The sequence below is a fragment of the Triturus cristatus genome, chromosome 9 (genome assembly GCF_964204655.1).
Source record: "Triturus cristatus chromosome 9, aTriCri1.1, whole genome shotgun sequence".
Lineage (NCBI taxonomy): Eukaryota > Metazoa > Chordata > Amphibia > Caudata > Salamandridae > Triturus > Triturus cristatus.
Genome location: NC_140592.1, coordinates 322,077,798 through 322,102,917, shown reverse-complemented (window position 1 = coordinate 322,102,917; position 25,120 = coordinate 322,077,798). Strand labels below are relative to the sequence as shown.

At 46.2% G+C, this 25,120-nt stretch overlaps 1 protein-coding gene across 2 annotated transcripts in view; it reads left to right on the top strand.

Moving 5' to 3' along the window:
• Positions 1-25,120, top strand: part of RNF123 (ring finger protein 123) — a 1,761,234-nt gene that overhangs the window by 521,511 nt on the left and 1,214,603 nt on the right. For both annotated transcript variants that reach the window (XM_085625036.1, XM_085625035.1), the window contains exon 19: positions 17,632-17,703. In XM_085625036.1, coding sequence (XP_085481162.1) covers positions 17,632-17,703 — 72 coding nt within the window. The remainder of the gene's footprint in view (positions 1-17,631; positions 17,704-25,120) is intronic.

Below are 25,120 nucleotides of genomic sequence, written 5' to 3'. Positions count from 1 at the left end.
ACGAGTGCAGAGCTTGAAAATGAGCAGACTGTGCGCGCACACACCACTCCCAGGCTCACCTCCTGCTCCCCCTCTCTCTCACGCGCATTCCTTGTTTTGTCATCTTGCGGATGACTCATCTCCCCAATTTCCCAATTTAACTTTATTACTGACAGCACTTTTTAGTCAATTCTCTGTGGGGAAATTAAAAGTGAAAGCCCTTAATTTTTCAAACAGTCAAAATATATCAATTGCGTTTCGTTTGTATGTGTCTTTTTAAATAGCATCCAATATTTCACTCATACGGTGGAAGTTTTGTTGAAGCAAATGTCCTGTATCACCATGCTGTATGGATCCTAACGGCAAATGTGCCAGCTATTTGACCACCACGTCCACCACCACCACCACGTCCACCACCACCACCACCACGTCCACCACCACCACCACGTCCACCACCACCACGTCCACCACCACCACGTCCACCACCACCACGTCCTCCACCACCACGTCCTCCACCACCACCACGTCCACCACCACGTCCACCACCACGTTCATCACCACCACCACTTTCATCACCACCACCACGTTCATCACCACGTCCACCGCCACCACGTCCACTACCACCACGTCCACCACCACCACGTCCACCACCACCACCACCATATCCACAACTACCACCACCATGTTCACCACCACGTCCACCACCACCACGTCCACCACCACCACGTCTACCACCACCACGTCCACCACCACCACGTCCACCACCACCACGTCCACCACCACCACGTCCACCACCACCACCACGTCCACCACCACCACCACCACGTCCATCACCACCACCACATCCACCACCACCACCACGTCCATCACCACCACCACGTCCACCCACCACCACCACGTCCACCCACCACCACGTCCGCCACCACCACCACATCCACCACCACATCCTCGCAATTAAGGAATCGCAAAAGCCTATATTGATGCATGTGCCCCTATATCACCTCTTAAATATACAGGATTCAAACTGTATGGGGAATGTTGTAAACAAAATTCTATGACCAACCCACGAGTGGTTTTCCTGTGGTGTCCAGAGTTGGACCACAACTCAAAGGCATGTAGTTATTGAATGCGCCTTGATGCACCCCAAGGCCGTCCTTGATCGGGAGGTGAAGTTGTTCTTAGTGAAGCACCGCAAAACTCTTTAACATCAAGGTGCAGAACCAAGTCCAATCCTGCTCCAGAAGCTGGTCCCACGTCCAATCGTCCTCGAGGTCCAAATCCTCAGATAAATGCAAGAAAAACCACAAGAAGGCCAATAAGAACTCTGCCCTGTCCTGCCACTCTAAATGCTTTAGCGTCTGTCCTGGATCTCAGTGAGGATGACATTGAGCCTGCTGGAACTGACAGCCTCCTATGTCCTGCTGGCCAAGCACACCAGATGGCATGTGATGTCTCTGCAGTGGGATCTGAAGTCCAAGTGAGCACAGCACCAAGGGGGTCTTTCTGATGTGGTCTAGATGTCGGAGTACACTATAGGATCTGCAGTGGTATCTGCAGCACCCCGATGGAAGCAGAGAAAGACTAGGCTTTGCAGAAAAGGACCATCTTTTGCTGGATCATACTCTGCATTAAGATCTTTTTTTTCCTTTGGAGTTTTATATAGCATGATATTGACCCAAAGGTATCTGAGCGCTTTACATGAGCACCAGTTGCGTTACAGATGGACTCATTCATTTTGTTAGACACAGGGAGATTACGTGATTTGCCCAGAATCACAGGATGTTGAGCATCCCTGCAGAGACTCGAACCCGATTCCCCAGTTCGAGGTCGACAGCCTAGCCATTAGGCCACATCCTACTACACACTTTCCCGAAAGCTAACCCCTGATGATTTCGCGGGTTCATTCCAATTCTGTTACCACTGCAGTGGAGGGCGGAGTGCCTATTCCGGACATTATTCAGGCTGCTAAGTTGGTGTCACTTCATACTTTCACGAGGCACTACTGTCAAGGTCACCTTCCATGCTTCCCCCTGCATAGCCTGAGCCTGGGTCTGCTCCATTCCTTCCTGAATTTCCCAGAGCTGCAGCTACCTCCACCCTATTTTAGGAAGTTTGTGAGGCCATGCACCTCATCTTTGGGCGAGCTGACCTCTCTGAAGCACCTTTGGGCTCCTTGGGTTTGGGCAGTGCTCAGACTGTTTCTGCTGGTAGGTACACCCTCAGCTAGTCGGGCCTGTTGGACCCATTTCTGACTCCGGACCGACTCCGACTGATGCCAGTGTTCTGGATACCTCACCAGACTCTGGCCTGGTCTCTCCTACTAGTGTGGCTACGGAAGAAGACTTCCTTTGCCATCGTGTTGTGGAGGTCAACTGAGGTTCTGGACCTTAGGTTGCTCTTGGTGGAGATCACGACCAGTATCTTGTCAGAGGTTCTTCAATCGGAAGTATCCTACATGGAACCACCCCTACGGAGTTTAGAACACTTCAAGCTGCTGGTGGAAAAAAGTTACGGAAATGGTATGGCTCAATGCTCTCCAACTGCACCACCTAAACCCCACCAATGACCTCATCAACGACACAAACCACTAGATCACCACCTGCACCAATACCATGGTGCCCCTGAAAATACCAAACCCAAAAGATCCAACAAACAAGCTAGCTGGTACAACGTTGACCTCAGAAAGTCCAAGAGAGTTTTCAAACAACTCTGAAGGAAATTGATAACCTTCCCAGGAACAATTGCAAGAAACGCCTACAAGGCTGCACTTAGACACTATAACCATCAGTGAAAGAGACCAAGAAAAAGGCCATGACCATGAGTCAAATCTAGTTCCAGCAACTGCAAGGAATTTTCGTCATCATCAAGGAATTCACAAACCCAGCAGCCGCAAAGAATCCCATCTCCCGTACACCAGAAACCTGCAACACCCTTTCTGACTTCTTCCATGAAATATCACCAAGATCTACATCAACTTCGAACCCCGGGCAACCCCATTGACCTTCCCAGCCTGCTAATCTCATCCACCAACAGTACAAACTGATAGCATGAAACCCTCTATCCATCGAGGGCACTGCAGCAATAATGAAGACAGTCCTCTTAGGTGCGCCCACAGACCCTCTGCCCCCACGATATCTACAATCTTTGAAGAGCCATGATCAGCGCTGCACTCACCTTCATCAGCAACACCTCCCTCAAGAGACCCCTTCCCAGATTGCTGGAAAAATGCTGAAATCACTAAGACAAACTTCCAACAATGCATGAGCTGCTTGACGTGTTAGATGAAAGACAACTGCCTCAAGCTCAACACCGACAATGCTTCCACATCCTCCGCATGCTATGTAAAATCTTCAATTTTCTCCCACTGGACACTAGGCATACAATCGCGCAGGCCCTAATCGCAAGCAGATTGGACTACGGCAGCATTCTCTACTCTGGCATTTCAACCTATCTTCACAGACTTCAACATGCCGCCGCCAAACTCACTCGACCTTCCGCGTGAAGCCCACACTACACCACTCCCCTGAGAGCTCCACAGGCTCCCCTTCCAAAATCACTGCCAGGTCAAACTTCAAGTCACTACACAACACGGACCCGTATACTTCGATCATTGGCTTCACTTTCATCAACCCACCAGACAACTTTGCTCAGCATCACTCACACTTACTCGCACACACACCCTGCATCCACACAAGCCGTACAGGAGGTTGATCTTTCTACCAAGCCACCAATCTTGGAACAACCTCTCCCAATACATCAGGACCTCCTCAGCACTTCTTGAATTCTGTAAGAAGCTGAAGACCTGGCTTTTAATTAGTCTTTTTGTGGGAGCCATGGAGACTGCCTGTACTCAGGCTCAACCTCACCACATGCCTACTTTCACCTACTCCGTGCTTGGACACCCTCATAGGTGACAAGCGGCATTCTAAAGATCCACCTTACATTACAACTTATCCTCCCCTGCAATGAAAGCTCACTCATTTCCACCTCGAGGCCTGGGGCGTGCCCTGCACAGGTGCTTTTGTGCATAGAATGATCACCTGCTACCACTACCCCGCTAGGGCTCCAGCTTTCATCACCCAGCACCACACCCTTGACGGCCTGTTTGTCACTCCCTCAATTCTAAAGTTAACCCTAGCTCATTCCCTACCACGACACTGGAAAGGAAATCCAAGATGCTTGGCACATTTGATAAGAGGATTTTCAGTTCCCTCAGCCTTGACCTCTTGTCATTGTACACCGTTTGCTCCCTGGGCTGGTATACCCACAGTGTGTGAGACTCAGGTGTGCAAGTTTTGCCCATGGTCTCGGAGGAAGCCCGAGCGATCCTGACCCAGGCTATCACTGATCTCAGAGATGCAGCAAAGTTCACGATACACTGCGAACTGGACATAACTGACTCACTGAGTAGAGCAATTGCTTCCTCTTGCACTTCATTGCTACACCTGGCTGAGGTCAACTAGTATTTTGGGTGACGTCTATCCATCCCTCATCGACATGTCCTTTAACTTCATCTGCCCCCTAATTCATGCCGCAATAAGATTTGAACTTTATGTTGACATTTTAGATGGGTTCTTCTTTTTTTGCCCCATTACAGATGTCAGTTAAGATCATTTTCATTGAAACCTTTTTCTGGTGGCAATTACTTGAGTGAGGCATGTCAGTGCATGTCCGTCCTCAAGTCTCGTGTTTTTTCCCCTGACAAGTTGGTCTTTCAAAGCAGAGCTGTTTCCATGCCACAGGTAGCCACTCTTTTCATTCTGGGTCACTCCATCACCCTTTCTTCCTTTTATCCCCCACCACATCCTCCTGGGGAGGAGAGGCTCCACAGGCTGGATCCAATGATGGCAGTCCACTATCATATAGACTGTAATAAGGAGATTAGGTCTGACAGATGTCTCTTAATAGGTTACACAGGTAGCAGAAGAGGACTTTGTCTCAATGGATCATATTGTGCTTCAAAATGTGATACACTTTTACACGAGGAACCACCAGATGGTTTACAAGCTCACTCTACCAGGGTGAAATCTTCAACCTAAGCCTTGGCTAGGGGAGTTTCTGTGATTGAAATTTGTAGGAAGGTAACATGGGCAACACTTCACTAAGAGTTATTACTTGGGCTCAGAGTTGAGAAGGGACTGCCATTTCATGTGCTCAGTCTTCCAGGGTTTCCTTGTCTAACCATCCCTTAGAGCTCCCCACCTTGCTTGGGAATTTATTCTAAAGGTTAAGAATCTGCAGTGTGGAGGGATCTATCCGAAGAAAACGTTTCTGCCCTCGCTAACAATCTTTCTTGTCGATACTCTGCAGTTTGTTTATTGATTCCTCATACCTTAGTCTCAAGGATGGTCACAGACTACAATTATTAAAAGGTTCCAAGTTAGAATGTTGCACTGCAGCTTCTCAAATTGATGCAATTCTTAACCCGTTTGCCTCGAGGAGTGTGGAAAAATAGATGGGAAACTGACGCCTGAGAAGGAACTTCATAGCTCCAGTAATGTCACAATAGTGTTATTTCAAGCATACAAGAAAGATTGTTACTGAAGTGAACTGGTCCAGCATTCACTGGGCCCAAAATATTTTACCTTCTTGGATCATCAATGAATATCCTCTATTATTTTACTTCTTTCTCTGGCGAATCGTGCTCATCGCATTGAGGGGTGAAGGAGCTTGGATAGTTACTCGTTGGCAAACCAAAGAGAACCAGGAATTGATTGCTAGTTTATAACTTAATGATTAGATTCAGATATATAACCCACAAGACCATACTGTAAAGATATAAAATGGCAACTGGAAGTCCCAACCTCCTAAAGATATTTAAACGGGTTAGGATCACACAGACTAATAACTCTGCTACCACTATACAAAAAAGCATCACCATCACCTGATGATCAGAGAACAATTTCAGGCTACTTATGCTTTGCATTAGTAGTTTAAGAAACCCAAACACAGTCCTTGTGAAATTAACATTTTCGAAACCCAAGAGACTCCGAGTTTAAAGAATTTACAATTTCATTCATGTAGGTAGCGAATAAGGAAATAAACAATAATAAGCATTTTTAGAAAGCTCGGTCAAGAGTCTTAATCTAGTCAGTTACAAATGTAGTGTAAAAGTACATATTAAAGAGATTAAATGGAGTAAAAGTTCTTAAGGTCCGTAGGGCAGCTCATGGAAAGGGTGCGCAAAATGAGCTCAAGGAAACTCACCAAGTGAAGGAGACTCAGAGCAGGTCCTGAGCAAGCAGGGGAGCCCATTGGAGCCAAAGAAGACCCTCAAGAGGACCCATAGGCCGAAGGCACAGGAGTCGAAAGAGGACCTCGAGCAGCTCACCAAGAATGCAGGCCCACGGTGCAGAGGATGTGGTGAGGACAAAGATCTTGGTAGCAGGAGATGCTGGAGCTTCTTGGAGCCTGAAGATCTCTGGAGAAGAGTCAACAAGCCTTGGCAACAGCAAATTGACGCAGTGCACAGGGATACTGCTCCAGCAGTTCAGGGCTAGGGATACTGACTTCAAACTCGCTACGAAGACAAGACACCACCTGTGTTGCTGAGCCTTTCAGAGTCTGTGGGACATCAGGAGCACAAGACGGTCAGCTTTGTTAGTGTGCCTGCAGATGCAGGGGAATGACTCCTTCACTCCAAGGGAGATTCCTTCGGGTGTTTTGGATGCCCACAGACCTGGAGAAGAACCTGGAAGGAGCACATGCACAGACCAACAGTCGACTGGCAGGGCGACGAGAACAGGAGCAGCAAGAGTCTTCAAGATGTCTCGGTTCCCAAAGCGAAGTCCAATGTGCACAGACAGTTGAAGATGAAGTGGTTTCAGATCTGAATCTTGTCCCGTGACTAATCTGTGGAGCCACCCACAGGTAAGCCCTTAAATACCCTAAGGAAAGGGTTGGGATGATCCAGGGATCCCTCCTACAGGAGGGGCTGGACATAGGGGAGGATACTCCCATGTCCTTTGTCCAGTTTTGTGCCATAGCGGGAGCCACCGGCTCCTTGAACTCGTTCCAGCTGGAGTATGCAAGGAGGGCACCAGATGTGCCCTTCAAAGCAATTTGGTGGCGCTGGCAAGCGCCCTCGCCCCAGCCAATAGACTAAGTCCTGTCTGGGAGGTGGTTACACCTCCCTGTGCCTTCCCCTGCTCAAGCCCAACTCAGCAATAGGAAGGCATAATTGTGTCTGTGGTTGGCAGCAGCACAAGCTTGCTGGTAAACCCTGAAAGGCTGGTACTGGGAATACAGAGGGGGCTCTCTAGGATAGCCCTCCAGTACATGGGATCCTATATCCAACACTGGAATCAGTGTTGGTGTAGGATTCCAACATGTTTGATACCAAAATAACCAATTTCGGTTCAGCCAATATATAGTTGTGCATCTCATAATTGCTTTGATGTCCACTATATGTATAAAATGGCTGACCACACTTACAAAGCCTGGAGAATTAACTCTGGGGTTTGTAGGGGGTTTCCTGCTCAGGCAGGGCACCCTCACACATATAACCTAGCACCCTGCCTTCAGGATTGAAAGGCCTGCCTTAGTGGTAACTTATAGGTTTTAAGTGCAGTGACCTCAGATATAAGGAAACTTATATCTGTTGTCAGCTCACACAGGCTGCAATGGCAGGCCTGTAGTCACAGTTTGAGTGGTCTCTCATGAGTGGCATAATATATGCTGCAGCCCATGGGAGACCATTGGTGTACCTATGCCCTGGGTACCTTAGTATCATATACTAGGGACTTAGAAGGGTACACCAGTAGCCAATTGGGAAGGTACCAAAGCACTACCAAAGTAAAATTTCGGGAAAGAACACAACTGGGTTCCTGATTAGCAGGATCCCAATCAGACTAGTCAGAAAACAGTTTAACACCACCAAAAAGTCGGGGTAACCATGAAAGCAGATCCTACTTTACTACATACCTGTGGTGGTGGTGGACGTGGTGGTGGTGGTGGTGGTGGACGTGGTGGTGGTGGTGGACGTGGTGGTCAAATAGCTGGCACATTTGCCGTTAGGATCCATACAGCATGGTGATACAGGACATTTGCTTCAACAAAACTTCCACCGTATGAGTGAAATATTGGATGCTATTTAAAAAGACACATACCCCATCTCACAGTCTCCTGTAAGACAATATTCACATCCCATAATGAAGATTACTTAGAACATAGAGGAGCTTCTATGTAAATAGGTTTGACCAATCTCCTAAACAAGCAATGTTACCCTAAAACATGACCTGCTGACACCGCTGATCTACATAAATTCACAGAGCTAAGGGACATGCCTTTTATAAAAACCTCAGTTAAATAATTAGTTACACTAACTGCAGGTGCCGAAACTGGATCCACACATTTCAGAACACCAACAAACCCATTGCTATGCTAACTACTGGTGCTGAAACTGGGTACACACACATTTCAAAAAATCCCTCACAAAACTCTTCACTGCAAAAGAACATGCCAGCAACTCCAGGCAATTTGTATGCATGTCTTCCTCCTTCATTGACCTTTTTTTTGCAGTTGTATATAGCGCGAACTTGACCCGAATGTATTGGAGCGCTTTACATGAGCACCAGTTACGTTACAAAAGGACACATTCATTTTGGGTAGGCATGGAGAGATTAAGCCCAGAATCACAGGATGTTGAGCTGACACCGTGACTCAAACCTGGTTCCCCAGCTCCAGAGTCGGTAGCTCTGGTCGTACTCCACATCCACGCCCCATTTTCCCCCCTGTCCTCACCAGTCCATACCAGGAATTTCCCCAAAAATTGCTCTGCCTTTCCATGGCTCTAAATTGGTTGCGCCCCAACCATTCTCCTTTTACTGCCTCTTGATTCAGCCTCAATTTGAGAATATTCAATACCAACACTAAGTTGATAAGCCTTCAATTTCTGCAAAGCTCTATAATGCAAAGTGGCTATAGAGATTGCCTTTATTGAGGCAAATAGCAACCCCAACAAAATTGCTAGTTGTTGCAACAAAACCCATTCAGCTGATATCGCCCTCCTTAACTCCCTTCAAATTTTGCTCACCTTCTCTATTAGCAATCTCCACACAGAATCTAAAGTCTGTATCTGAAAACCTAACAATACTGTTTCCTGACTCAGAACTAGATAAGACTTTACTCTGTTAACCACAAAAATCGAATCCTCTATGACGCAGACCTCCAACTCTGTGTGTTCCTTCACTTGTGTCTGACATAATCAGAAAATTATCCAGGTAAACAATGAGACACACACCTCTCAAACTTACTTAACCAAGCCATCACTAGTCTCATGATCTTTGTAAAACACCATGGAGCCAAGGTAAACTCGATGGTAGACCTTTGAACCTCCACATTCTCCCCTATCACTAAAACCTCAGAAAATCCCTGTTCTTCACAAACTGGGATTGTTGAGTAAGCATCCTTCAAATCCAACCCTGTTAACCAATCCTCTGTCTTGAAAAGGTCTCTCAACAAATGGAGGCTGTTGGAATTGAAAAGGCACTCGCATTGTGATGGACATGCTCTAAGTTCCCCAACAGTACCGAAGTCTGGATCCCTAATCCTGATTTATGTTGTCATGGGCAAACAAAGATCATGATGATGCTTAATCACCATGACATAGGCCTGTCTCACGGTTTGCGGTCTTTTCAGACTGAATGAGCGCCCAAAGTGCTACTCCCATGATGATAGGCTACTTCCTTTACTAGGAGTTAAGCAGCAAGAGCTCTGTGATAGCAGTATACCGTGTAGTGACTAGTAGGAGTGAACAGGTGCTTTTTAACTTGAGGCCTACTGGGTCAGTCATTCAAAGTTCCTCTACTGTGTTCTTATCTCACTTCTTGTCCTATATCTGTTTGGTGTGGAGTGTTGTGTAGCACAAGAGTGGATAACGTTAGCTTGTTGGATGAGTGAGCTGCCGGTACTCTTGGTGAAGTAACCTTAAACACCATTTTTTGCCGACAAACGGGTGTTCCGAGTTGCATTTCTGCCAAACGTAGTAACACCTTTCCATGTCAGGTAGGCTACACCCTACCAACTTTCATTACCCTAACTCAAAAGAGGAGGAGAGGCTACATATTCTGATGAATACATCTGCCAGTGGATTCCTCACCTTCTGAATATCGCCTGCGCCAGCATTCCACGCAATTTTTCCTAGCTCTCCACGCCGACGTGGACGTCATAATTCCACGGCTCCGCTCGCGACTCCGTATGACGTCACCGGAGCCATAAGAGAGCCACGCCGGCGTGATGACGTCAGTTCCCTTTTTTCCGCGCCATCGACGCGTAACGGTTTTCTAGCACTCTCCTTGGTTGAAGAGTTATTTTCTTGTTAACTTGTGAGTAACGGTTTTTTAAAGTACTCATGTCTTTGTCGAGGAAGTCAGGATTTAAGCCGTGTAGGGTATGTGGGGGTCACATGTCCATCACGGACACCCATGAAGATTGCTTATGGTGCCTGTCGTCGGATCACCACGTGGAAGACTGTTCCTGTAGCAGGAAAATGAACCCAAAGGCACTTAAGGAATGGGAAGCAAAGCTGTTTATTGCCAAGGCGAAGAAGTAAGGTAGAGGTCGCAAGAGAGACAAGTCGAAGCCGGAGTCGTCGACTTCACACTCGTCGAAGTCGAGAAGACATAAGAAAAATTTCTTATGGCTACGGTGACGTCATACGGAATCGCGAGCGGAGCCGTGAAATTATTTATTTATTTATTTATTTATTTATTTAAGCTTGTACCGCGCACAGCTACCCACAATGGGTTTCCCGGCGCCAGGGATAGACTGTAGAAGAAAAGAGAATGTCACCTTGACTTAAGGCCTCTGCCGACTATTGGTCACGCTTAGTAAAGAGCAGGGTCTTCAAAGCCTTACGGAAGCGGAGTAAGTTGGTCTCAGATTTTAATGCCAATGGGAGGGAGTTCCAGTATTTAGGACCAAGAGTGGAAAAGGAGCGGCCTCCCATTTTTGCCAGCTTCCATCTTGGTACTGTGAAATTGCCAATGTCCGATGACCTTAATGAGCGCAGGGGTCTATAGGGTTTTACCAGCCCCTGAACATATACTGGGGCGCTACCCTGCTTAGCCTTGAACATATAGCAGAGTGCCTTGAATTTAACGCGTTCTGGGATGCTCAACCAATGGAGGTCACGCAAAGCGGCAGTGGCTGAGGTGCGTCTGGGGACATTCTTTAGCAGGCGCGCGGCCGCATTTTGCACCACCTGCAGCACATGTATAGTAGCTTTATCTGCGCCCAAGTAGAGAATGTTGCCATAGTCCAGGCGTGATGTTACAAGTGCCTGGACTACAGTTCTGCGAGAGGGGGAGCATCCACAAAATCTTGTGAAGCCATCGCAAGGTTGAAAAGCAGATGGCTGAGGCCTTAGTAGCCTGTTGTCTCATAGTTAGCCTGTCGTCAATAATGACGCCCAGGTTGCGAACTGCAGTAGATGGTGTAGGCGCATTTCCCAGTTCGATGGGCCAATGGCGAGGACCCCAAAGATGTTTGTTCTGTCCCAGAATGACCACCTCGGTCTTCTCCCCATTCAGCTTGAGACAATTTCTCCGCATCCAGTCGGCCACAAGAGTGAGGCCCGACTTGAGTGCGGAGATGTTGTTTACGTCTCTCCCTGACAAGGAGAAGACAATCTGGGTGTCATCTGCGTAGGAAAACAGGGTTAGCCCAGCTTGTTCGACTATGGTTGCCAAGGGTTTAACATAAATATTAAATAATAAAGGGCTAAGAATTGAGCCCTGGGGGACGCCGCGGGTGGATGGACAAATGGCGGAGGCAGCTTTAGAAGAAAACACTTGGAAGCTTCGGTCACTAAGGAAAGACGCCAGCCAGGCCAAGGCCTGGCCTGCCACACCTAGAGATTTCAGAGAGTCAATGAGGATGGAATGTGACACGGTGTCGAAAGCTGCGCTCAAATCCAGCAGGATGAGCGCCATGGTGTTTCCCTGATCGACACCGTGCCTAAGACTCTCTGTCACCCCCAGGAGGGCTGTCTCGATTGAGTGCCTAGGCCGAAAGCCCGACTGAGAAGGATGGAGAAATCCAGTGTTTTCAACCAGTTTGGAGAGCTGAGAATTTATATGTCTCTCCAATATCTTTGAGAAAATTGGCAACAAAGATATAGGGCGAAAGTTAGCAGGATTTGAAGGATCTGCACCCTGTTTTTTTAATAACGGTACAACCATGGCGTGTTTCCAAGGTTGTGGGACATGGGCCTCGCTCAGAGAAGCGTTAAGTAATTTAATGATGGGGGGATGAGTGAGGGGGTCTAATTGTTTTAATATTTTGGCCGGGAGAGCGTCCTGTGGGGAGCCCGATCTCACACTATTTAAACAGGAGAGGAAAGAAATGGCGTCTAAGGGCTGCCAAGTAGTGACTACTGCATCAGTGTCATTGTTTTCCAATTTTTGGACTATGTCAAGGGCAGTGTACATAGTACCTGGAGGTGTAGTGAAATTTTCATAGATAAGATCAACTTTATCTATGAAGTAATCCGCTAAGGACTGACACTGAGTGCCATCAAGTGCCGGGGGAGGAGGGATCGAGTTAGCACCAGTCAATTTTTTGACAACAGAGAATAGCACCTTTGGGCAATTTTGTGCATCAGTCACAGTTTTCCTTGTGTAGTCTGCTTTAGCAGTTTTACAACTGTAGTGGTATTTTTTTAAGGCTTCTTTATATGTGGCTTTACGTGAAGGAGAATAGCCTTGTCTCCATTTACGCTCCAAGGTCTTACAATGTGAGCGGAGGCTTTTAAGTTGTTCCGAATACCATGGAGCAGGAGGGTGGTGTGAAAATGCGGGCTTTGATGTCATTGGATGCGCTGTATTGACTGCAGTGGTTAGCCAGAGTTCAGTGGCGCAATTGAGAGCGGCAGTTGGTAGTTCAACACATGGAAGTGTTTTGATCAGTAGTTTATTGAGTTCTGGCAAGTTAATCTTCCCCCAATTCCGAACTGGCCGCGTAGTTTCCACCTCAGGTCTTATTACTGTATCAGCCATGTCATAAGAATTAAGAATTATGACGTCCATGTCGGCGTGGAGAGCTAGGACAAATTCCGTGGAATGCTGGCGCAGGGGATATTCACAAGGTGAGGAATCCACAGGCAGATACTGTATCCACCAGTAAAAGCGTTACCGAAGGTAAGTAACTTGTTCGTTTGGACCCCAAGAGAGCCCTCCGTTTCTGCATTGATCATACCATGTGGACGATCAGCTATTTGTGGGTTTGTCTGGGACAAAGAAGGGCGAGGCAGTGCAAAAAAGACCATTCTCTAGGTGGATAGTTGTTGGGATGGAAAAGTCCTTCACATGGTGATTGAAGTGTACCCGTGACCTGAGTGCCCCAACTGTAATTATGTCTCAGTCCCTAATGCTTATTTTTGTTGTCATGGGTGAACATGGATCATGCGTGTGTGCAATGACCTAGGCCTGTCTCACGGATTGTGTCTATTTTGCCCAAAGGGGGAGCTCTAAGTGCTACCCTCGTAGTTGTGAAAGACTACTGCCTTTGCCAGGATTCAAGCTGCACAAGCGCGATGGTGGCATTATACTTTGTGGTGCTCAGTAGAAGAGAACAGGGCCTTTTTACCGCTGTTACTGGAGTGAGGCCTACAAGCTCATTCATTTAAAGTTTTGTTGCTATGTCCTTAGTTCACCTTTGGCCTACATTGGTTTAGTGTGTAATGCTGCACAGCACATGTGTGGTATCTATGTGCTTCTTATGTGTGTGCCTGTGAATGGTACAAAGCATGGACGACTCTGGTTTCCATTTTGGGAGACCCAGGACTGAATGGAGAAACAGGAGGAGAGGAGGTAGAGAAATTCTCCCAGATAGATTTGTGCATTGCTGAAGTCCTTTAAGCTTGGTGGGACACACTGGAGGAAGGGAAGGCATGCTTTCCACTACACTTCAAAGGGTGCTCTCTGATTCAGAGAGTGGTCTCTGGGAAGTGGCTGCAACACATCTCAGGCAGGTGAATGGGCTAATAAGAAAATCTTTAAGAGTAGGACTGAGGCCCTTGAGTAATCTTTTGGTTTACTTTACTGTGGCTGACATCCAGGTGTGAACCTCTAGTCACTCCCATGGCCTGTGTTGTGGGGGTATCAGATTTGGAATCACTACTGCTATGATAGGCTCCTTTTGGGAGGAAGAGGGAGCAGAGGAGAGCCCAGTTCATAAGGAAGCAGACTTCCAACATAAACTTTAAAGACTCTGGCCTGATTTATATGTTGGCGTGAAGGTAACTCCGCCACAGAGGCGACGGAGTTCCCTCCCCGCCAACATAGTGATCCATGCGCCCAATATTTATGCGGGCGAAACTTAAGTTTCGCTTCGGCAGAGACTACTCTGTCTCCGCTGTGTCCAAACTTCTCTGATGGCCCTACGGAGTAGGGGCCATTGGGGAAATGGCTATATCTTTGATTGCCCAATTAAATTTGGCAGACATATAGCCATTTTATATTGTCCTTCATTGCCAGACAAACCCTGGTGATGAGGGACAGTAAAATGCCAATAATGCTTCGTCCGCCAAGGATGATGATTCCCCATTACGGGGGTAGCATTACTTTTTTTTATTTAAAAAGAAAAAACAGTTTTGGGATTTTCTTTTTGAAAATAAAAAAAGAATACTCTGCTATAGAGCTGGGGTCCTACTGACGCAACCCTGTAGCAAAGAGTAAAATGCATAGACCGGAACCACCATGGTGGCAGTTCCAACCAATGCTTTTATAAATGACCATCTACTTGGCATTTATTTATTAGGAGGCAGTTTCTCCGTCATAGAGACAGAGTAATTTACACTGTTCCGATGGTGGAACGGCAGGCTGTCTGTCTATATATAAATCAGGGCCTCCAACTATAAATCACATTTGGTGTCTGGAAATAGACTAAGAACAGGAGCTCGAGACCCCAAAACTGTCCCCTGTCAAGCAGCCATTCTGGCTGTGCAAGGAGGAGAAGCGCTGCAAGGCTTCTGACTGTGACCAGGACTGGGGCCAAGGCCTGATAGTCTCCCAGCTGGGTGAGGGGACATCAACCAGGGAATCCAAGACCACCTGCCCTGAAGCCTGGAGCACCAGCGCCTGCGTGCTTTCCTAGACCAGTGTGCCCTATGAGGAAGAGTTGAGCGTTGGAAGTAGTAAGGAGCAGTGGGGGAATCCTGGCAAGTGGATCACCACATCGAGGTGTGAGGAGACTGCTGCTGTACTGATCCGGTATTTTTCCCGTATGCAGGGAAAGACGACGACACCCATATGCCGGAGGAGGGCCACCGTGAAGTGAGCCGTGCCATTGCTGCACCAATCGGACTGTAGCCCCTGTGCAGTGTCAAGTCGGTGACCCTGTTTACCAGGTGGGGGCCATCATGAAGATTGCTGCCGTGCCAATTGGGCCGTAGCCCCTGTGTGGTATCAAGTCAGTGACCCCGCATAGCGGGTGGGGCCGCCATGAAGATTGCTGCTGTACCAGTTTGGCCGGAGCCAGTGTGCAGAGGAGGAAGGGTGACACTGTATGCCAGAAGGGGCCACTGGGACCAAGCAAGAAGCGCAGTCTGGCCAAGATCGTCGATAGAGGAAAGAGGCTGCCATGGAGACCCTACCGGCCTTGAGCCATGAATGAACTCCAGTACCAGGGTTGTCCTGAGACTCACTACTAGTGGGGCTTAACCTGAATGTGGCCTGTAGTGAATGGGGAATAACTACTACTGCTAGCTTGAGGGAGTGGGACTCGGGAACTGCCTATGAAATACTAGAGGCCTGACCTCAGGACTGTGTTTGTTTGTAAAGTATGTATTTTACTTTGTTGTATATAAATGCTAAATTTTTCATAAAATCTAATAATTGACTTGGTGCTCCTCTATTCCTACTATCGCCACTCGTTTCTCTGGCTCCTTCTCTCTGTTGCAGAGGAAAGAAGTCAGGGCTTGATATCCGTAGGGCCTAAATACTTGTGAAAATGATGCACAAATAATTACTCAGCCTTGGGAACCGACCCCTCATTCTCCCGGCCCCTCCAAAAACCTTCTTAATATATTTTTGTATTTTCTGTATTAAGTTAAATGTACCAGCATACCTCAACATATACTTTACAAACGTTTCACCAACCTACAACCAATTAGAATCTGCACAGACTCTTTACTGGCAAGCTTCGACTGCTTTGGGTCGGTGTTCCTCAAAATGCTCTTCCTACTCTGCATACATTAGGGTGCATTCGAAATCCCCAACATGCAAATTGCCCTTTGTGCCCACTGTCTCACATCATTAACATTAAAACCAGTTTTATTTAAGTAAGCCTTCTCACACACATCGAATAACCTCATTAAATCACCCAACATGTCCCAACAGTCTGTCCGGGCAACTCTTGTTTGAGTCATGTCCAGATTTATTTATGAACACCAACTTCTTTGGATCTAAATCGCGAGTATCTGCCACTTTAGAACTTAATGTAGGTCTTGGACACTCTGATCTATGCAGTGTCTGACCTCTTATAGCTTTTTCTTCCTTATCCAGTTCTCATCATGCCGAGCCACATGTTCTTCTGGAGTCCCCTGAAGAAACAAACGATGTTGCACTAGCGTAGGTTCAAATATATGATCACCTAAAGGATCAACTAATCCATTAATTTCAGTCTCATCTAATTTCTGGTCTTATCTGTGGTTTTGGGTTTACTCTCCTCCATCTCGGACTCCTCTAAATCTGTGGAACAACTTAAATCTGTATTACCACTACTTGAAGTCTCAACACAAGCCACTGCTTTGGGACTCTTTTCGTGGCCCCTATAACCTTCACTTTAGCCTTCATCTGAGTTGCCATTTTTTAATTCCCAGGAGGACAGTCTTATTCTAAAATATTCAGACCTTTAATCTTTTTGCCGCAAGTGTACAGAAGCCCGATCCAAGCAAAATTGTGCAAACCAGGTAAACAGACTGCCTACCGCCGCATTCACAAACCACCGGCCTACATTAAGGACGCGTGCTGTGTCCTGTGCCAAAATATTCGCGACAGCACTGGGAAAGCTGCTTTGTGAGGCTGGAATTGCTTGCGCCTGTCAGGGTAAGTGACCCCCTGCCTAAGCCCATGCTTCTTTCCGTTTGTACATTTCATACCCAAACATATTGTTTTCGCATAGAGCCAAGCTTCCCAGGGAGTTTAAAACCTTAATCACCTGAAATTTACTCTGCAAGTGTTAAGAATCCAAAAGACAAATGTTTGTTTTTCAAATTCTAAAGCTAATAGCACAGCAAATCCCTCTTAAATTAATCATACTGTCTCAGTACAATTGAATATGATTAATGAACAAAACCTAACTAGACCATACATAAACACTCGGTCTCAGGCCTACTAATTATCTGTGCATGAGCAGCAACAAAGAACGAATATGGCTGCTAGTTCTGATTATTTATGTAAGTTCAACAATGTTGATTTGTTCTATTTCAATGTTCTATCCTGGTTGCTGCTCTGTTTGTATGCAATGAAGTAGTCTGCCTTATATTGGACTCCGTGCCTTGCCCTAAAATTGCGTTGCTGTCCTGTACAAAGACATGCTGTCCCAAAAGGTTTCATCTAGCGTCACTTGCATCTCATTAGTTTGACATATGTGAACTGTATTATTTTCTCAGTAACATACACAATATTTTTGTGCTTTATTGTTTTATAGGGCGAGGCCTCCAGGTATATCTTCTTGAACAAGTTTAGGAAGTTTCTGCAGGAGAACGCCAGCAATCGAGGTGTAAGTTTCTTGCAGTCTACTATTTTTTCTTTCTTTCTTCCATTTTTTCCACTTGTGTCTTTTTGTTCCTCTGCCTTTCTTTTTATCTTTCTTCATTAGGCTGTTCTAAATTTAAAGACTGGCAACAGATTTACATTTTTGTTCAAGTATTTTATTAGCATTTACTAGTTTGGTACAGTATGCTAGCACCTCCGATGGTAGGATTGCACTCTACAATACAATAACAGATACATTGAATTATAATGGTGAACAGTACAAATGAGTGGTCTAGAATGCATAAATAATCTGAAACAGCAGTTTTTGACAGTATTGGACAGAGCAGCATGTTTTTTTGCTTTTCAGGCTTCTTGTCCACCAAAGTATTGTGGTGGTAGGCTATGTATGTCACTTTATTTAAGTGAAGGGCTTCGTAGGTGAAGCAGCGCAATTTAAAATCCATTCTTGCTTCACTAAAGTGCCTATGGAAGTCATGTAAGATAGAGGTGAACTGATTCTTTTCTGCTTGAGGAGAGAAGTTGCAGAATGTAACATTTCCTAACTATCTAGAAGGACGTTTTCATTTTTGCGAGGATTATGCTCTTCTTTTCTTCACTTTATTGGTCAACAGCTAAACCGTGTTCATAAGTTCAACAGTAGTTTCAATAAGTTAGGACCCCATATCCCATGATTCCTTGCAATCATAAAGAAACAATGTTTACTTCAGAACATTTTCACTGAAGGTGTAGATTTTATTAATAAAGGGAAAAAAGGAATTAGTAAGGTTTGTTGAAGAATCAGGCACTGGATTGGGTTGAGAGGGGAGATTTTGCAGTATATGCATTGAAATAGTATTTTGGGTTTGTTGGAAGAGACCCTGATTTGATCTTGGACAAACTTGGTTTTATCAGCAGTGATGGCGTGTTTTTATAGGTTCTTCCTACCTTTAGGTTAGTGTGCAAAGTTGGAAAGTTGGAGATGTGCAAAGCATTTTCCAGTGTCCAGTCTTCTGTCATTGAGATACACATTGAACCAGGGTTGGCTAGGTTGTCCCGTCAAAGTGGGGCCAGGATAGCATCAATCGAGGCAATGTTGGTGTTGTAGTTAATAAACAGATTGTTGACTTCTTCTGCATAGATGAGTTGAGAGAGTTCCTGTAGCGGAGTGACCTCTAATACAGTAGGAGGTAGGTTTCTTTATAGATGTTTCCAGATTTTAGGGTTAAGAATTCTAGGTAAGGATTATGAGACCAAGGTGGGTTGTTGAATGGGAAAAGGAAGATGGATGGTTGAAAGGGAAAAGAAAGATTGACAGTTATATTATTTTTGAGGGGAGGAGAGGTTAGACTGATTAGTTGAGCCATATGTAATAGAATCAGTATGAATAGAGTAGCCAGACTTATGAAACATGTACAAATTACCCTTTTATCTCTTCTCAGAATGCTATGCACAATGTTAAAAATGTCAACGGTATTATTGAGGCAACTTAAGAAATGACAATAAAATGTGTTTAAAAAAATACAAATTGAGGGGAGGAGAGAGCAGTTGATCTTGTCTGGTTAGTGATGATGAAGTCCACAGTCTGCTTTGGATATGTGTGCGAATTATAGAGAGTTAGTAATGGTTGTCAAGTTCCAGGAGGTATATGAAGGTTTTACATTTGTTTTTCCCCAATTGATTTTTATAATCTGAAAGAAAAATGTCATTTAAAAGCAGCATTGGACTTGAGGATAAGTAGTCCAGGGATCTCTGAATTGATGATTGCTTTCAAATTCAGAGTGTGTTTAATAATAGAAATGTAGTACGTGGTAGGCAGTGATTGTGCTGATGCAATCTTTAGGCTTTCAATACATGAGTATGAAGGGGTGGGAACTTGAGAGGAAGAAGTAATTTATGTGGATGTAGCAATACTACCACTATGTTTGATCTGTCTGTCTTCCTAAATTTGAGTTTGCCTGTGGGATTAGTGATTCCAAACTACTTTGAGAATGTGCATTTATATAAGGTTTTGTGATTCACACCATGTTCAGATTGTGGGCAAAATGAGGCAATACAAGTGCCTGTCTTAGGAGTTGAGCTTATAAGCCATGCTGACTCTTAGACACTGTGGGAAGTATAATTGATCCCACAAAGAGCATCACAGCTGCTCTGGTGTGAAGCTAGATTGTGTAAGGAGGTGTTTGAAGACTCCCTGAAGTGGTGGGGAGCTCCAGGCTCATCTTCCCCAATGCTGACAGGATAGAGTTCAGAATGATACTGAGGAACATGGCAACTTATTTTCTAACGGGCACGTCTTCCTGCAGAAGCCAGGGCCTCTCGCCAAGGGTAAGCCCAGTCCTGCGCATTTACCTGTTCTTGTGGCTCAGACATCTCCCTAATTTATGTCGCCATAGGTTCTGTCCTTTGTACTGCTTCTGATGTAGTTTGTGCCTTCTAATGCACCAATTCCTGTCTTTTTGGCACTGCCTAGTGTGCTGACACTGGTACATATAACTCAGTCGCTCTAATCCTATATATTTTTATCATCTTCAAAACCCTTGAAGTTGAAGGCCATTATATAAGTGACCAAAGAAAAAGTTTAGCCCTGTTTTGACAACAAACTGTTGGCACAAAACGTTCATAGGGCCTAGAGATTTTACACGCATGGAGACAACTCTCCGGGCTCCGCTCAATGCTCTAATGATTCCAAACAAAGTTTATAAACATACAGAAGAGGATGATTCAGAGGAGCATTGCCTCTTTCCTTTTTGCAACATAGCTCTTCAAAACACAAATAGCTTGCATACATTTCCAGAAGGGGATATTCTTTACCCATCTGCTAATCCTTCAGAAAAAGTGTTTTTGTGTGGTAGGGTGATATGAAAAGGAGCAGAAGTTCTTGAGTTGACTTTGCTCACCCTTGAGTTCAAGTCTAACATTTTAACATAAATCTTGCAACATTCTCCTGCAGTTTCAGCGCCTCTGACACCTTTCAACAATGCAGTATTAGACCGCATACTGGCTGCCTGGAGAAACTGTGGCCTGTGTTCTGCGGGCACCAGAACTCAATTTATGAGCACTCCTGTCATGCACCACTTCGCTTTGATGCTCTCAGCTGACTTTTCTGGAAATGTCCAAGTGGACTTCATGGACATGCCGATTGAGGGGGAGCGGTAATTTGGAGAGAAGGCCCAATCCTTCCTGGAGGGCTTTAGGAATAGGTGACTAATGACATGAAAGTGAAGTCTAGCCACACTGGTGAAGATTTTTCTCCAGCAGTACTGAAATCTTCAGGGTGACTCCAGAGCTCAGCTGTCCTATTAAGAAAACTTTCACAGCTGTTCCAGATGCCCCAGTAACAGTATTGCCCCAAATGCGATGCAGTGCACACAACAAAATTAGTTTTATTAATTTATATGTTAACTTACCTGTAAACCTCCGTAATCCATAGTTTACTACCCCCCCACCCTGCCCCTCCCCCTCCCTACGTCACCGCCCTGCAGTTACTCCTACTACCGACCGCGGCTGAAAGGTGCCCTCCGGAAACTTCTACTAATACGAGGCAGAAGAGGAGGAACTATTTGGAGATGCCTCCTGAGTTCACCCCAGAAGCACCCGTAAAATTTGTATCTGGTATGAAAAAACACAGTCCACCTATATGGTCCCTTTTGACATATTCAACCCTATATTTTTGGAATGATACTGCTGTTTGACTCTGAGAGGGCACTGAGCCCTGCTAACCAGACCTCAGTGCCAGTGTTCTAATCCCTTACAAAGTATAAGTCGAGTTAGCTATGCTCAATTGGCAAGTGCTGATTTACTTACAAGACCCTAGTAAACAGTACCCAGAGCACATAAGACAGAGTGTCCACCCAAGGCTGCAGCACTGTTTGTGCCACCCTGAGTGTAACAAAGGACACAATGGCCCCCAGCCTGCCACTGCAGACTGGAAGAGCAGTGTTTACACTGCTAGCTCGACTTTGCCATTTAAAACCAATGGCAAAGCCACCTGTTCCCTTAACCCTCTGTGTAAGATTCCCCTAAGTAAGGCCTATGGAGCCCTGTAGGAGGCTGGCTTAGTATATGGTGCACACTTGAGTGAAGCACCTTGTGTGAGAAAGTGGCTCTGTATATACTGTTACCAAATAGGTACAGTGTGTACAGAGTCCACAGTCCCCAGAGGTTTGGCAGAGGTTCAAGTTAGATATAAACTTACTCTCTAAAGTGGTAGCTTGGTCGAGCAGTAAGGCAGTATCAGAGGACAGTGTAGAGCATTTGTTGTACACACTCAGCAAATGGTCTCACACACTCAAGAACTGAACTCTAGGCCAATGGTCTATATAAAAAATATATGGTTGTTTTAGTTTAGAACCAACAATAGGTATCAAAATATACTTTCTCAGAATGAGATGCTTTAGTTAAATACTTTTGCAATATGCAATTGACTTTTGTAGGTAATAGTTACAGGTTGTTGCAATAGGCAACACAATTTCAAACCCAATAATACATTGAGCTCAATGGGAACTTTAAGTTATATGCAATTAATTACTTTCAGGATTACTTTTCTAACTCCAGGATTGGATCCTAGATTTAGTCCTGGGACAGTTCTTGGAAACAAGTGAGTAAATTCAGTTAAGTTACTGTTGTGATTTTTAAACAATATTTTGCTATTTTAAAAGTTGACACTTGGAAACTTTTTCTGATCAAATTACCAATGTTATCCTATGGAAGGAAATTCACTTAGCAGGTAAGTGGGGTTATGGTTACTTTTTCTAGGTCAGTGTTGGATCCTGGATCCAGCACTAGTGTACCACCTGTAAGCAGTTGAGAAACTGCGTTTAAGTTATACAGGCGATTTTTAAGGAATATTTAGATCTTTGCAAAATCGACACTTAGGAGAAATTTCATAGAAAAACAGTCAATAGTTCCCTATGGAAGAAAATTCAAGTTAGGGGTAAAGTATTTTCTCGTTACTTTTATAATGCAGGGCTGGGCTCCTAGGCTCAGTACTGGGACCTCTATCTACAACAGGTAAGTAATTACGTTTTCACAGTTGGTACGATTTTTAAAAGAATATTTGTAGTTTGCAAAAATCGACACTTAGGAAAATATTGACTGTTTTTCTGTGAAATTTCTTCTATGGAAGAAAATTGGGTTAGTGGTAAGTACAGTTGTGAGTACTTTTCAGGGTCAGTGCTGGGCACCAAGATCCATCACTGGGATCTCTCCTAATAGCAGGTGAGTATTTCCTTTTTCGTTACTCAGTTGATTTTAGGTGAATATTTTAAGTTTAAGAAACTCCACACTTAGAAGAAATTTCAGAAGAAACCAGTCAATGTTACCCTATGGAAAAAAAAGTGAGTTATCGGCTTTTGGGTAAGTACTCGACTGGCAGAGTTAAGGTTCTGGGCACAGACTCAGAGGTCTCCCAGGATCAGGTTGGTACAGTTGTTACACCCTCAGCGGCACTGGGGCGGCCGGGTGCAGAGTGAGTTAGGCCCAGTGTTATCCTATGGGAGGCAGGGGTTCCTTGGTTGGTGGCTGCTGACTAGCAGGCCACATGGCTGTGGAAGCTGGGCTCCGGGTCACTTGCTCAGGGCAAATGGGTAAGTAGGTAGAAGTAGATGTTGCACTGCCAGGGCCACTGGGTCGGCTGGGTGCAGGGTGCTTTTGAGCCTTCGGGCGCTCAATGGATTTCAATGGGAAAGCTCAAGGACGAACAAAAGCTGCAAGCTTGGGGACGAAGATTCTTCGGGTGCCACCACCACTTAGAGAGGTAACTTGGGTAGGTGGAGGATAGGCAGGTACCCAGGAGTCGGGCACTGGGGGCCGCTGGGCGCCGGGTGCAGGGGTGCCTTTTGATGTCGGAAAATCTTAACCTTTGTTGATCGCGTTTGGGGGCGTCCCGGTTCTGAGGCTGCAGGCGTAGTCAGGAGCAGTGAGGTGGGTCTTTGGGTGCCGGATTCGGGGTCACAGTCGCCGGGGGGACGTCCTCGGGGTCTTTGTCCACTCCGGCACAGGCCAGGCTTGGCGGGTGTAGAGTGTGCAGTGTTCGCGGTTCAGGGCTGATGCCAGTGGTTAGAAACTTGCTTTCAGCAGAGCCACTGCTCATGGGAGTCCCAGATGCTCAGATTCACAATGTAGCCAGGTCCTCCGGGGTTTGTGAAGTTGCTGGCCACTGGAGGTGCCGGGATTTAGCAGGAGCAGGTTCGAGGGTCGACAGGCCGGTAGGGCTGGGGCCAAAGCAGTTGGTGTCATCCTCTTCTTAGCAGCTGCACGACAGGTCGTCTTTCTTCTTGTTCTTCTTTGCTTTTTCGGAATATGGAATCTAAGGAAGGAAGGTTCAGGGTGCCCCTAAATACTAGATTCAGGGGCGTTAAAAGGTAGGTAAAGGGCAGGGACCAATGGGTCCCTGTCCTGGGGTGAGTACACCCCCTATCCTGCCACTCTCCTGTCGGAGGGGGGCAGTAGCCTAGAACTGATTGGGCAGGGCTTCCCATCTTCAAGATGGCGAGAGCCCAGAGATGTGCTTCACCTCGCCTCCCCCACCTGAGGGGTGGGGTTGGCAGAGGCTGGCACATCCCCTGTCCTTACTTGGGGTTTCAGGCCATTCTTCCCGCCAGAGTGGGTGTCAAAACCTGGTGGGGGCCAGTTACTGTGTACAGCAAATGGCCTGGAGAAGCTCACAAAGGCGGCATGCCTTTGAAGCTTCCCCCTGCCCATCCTGGGGGAGGAGACCTAGCACCACGCCCAAGATGTGCATTGTTGCAGGCCCAGGAGAGCGGGGGCTCTCCACCCAGGGGTCCAGCAACATGTCTGCTGTGTGGCAGCCTAGGCAGCCTCTCAGACAAGACGTGGATTGTAGGTTAGGTTTCAGGGGGCGTCTCTGAGATGCCCTCTGTAGTGCTTGGTACATTTAATCCCACACTGGCATCAGTGCGGGTTTAATGTGCTGAGAAGTTTGATAACAAACTTCTCAGTCTTCAGTGTTCCCATTATGGTGCTGTGGAGTTAGTGTTTGACGAGCTCTCAGCACCATATACTTTTAAATTGCAGCACTACACTTACAGTGCCCAGGAATGGACCTGGGTACTGTAGGGGCACAGGGCTCATGCTCCTGTGCCCACACCACTGGCATCGGGCACCCAGCTAGAGGGGTGGCTGATGTATGCCAGGGCAGTGTAGGTTGTGGGCATGGCACCCAGGGATGTGTGCCATGTCGACTCTTTGCTTTGTCTTGTACCCAGACACTCAGCCTGCAAGGGCAGTGTGTTTGTGTTAGGGTACAGAACCTCTAAGGGTGGCACAATAAGTGCTGCAGCCCTTAGAGGCCTTCCCTGGTCACAAGGCCCTGGGTACCTAGGGTGCCATTTACCAGGGGCTGACATGTGGCCAGGGTTTGCCAATTTGGGTTTTAGGGAAGGAACATAGGCCCTGGGCACCTGATTGGCAGGAGTCCAGAG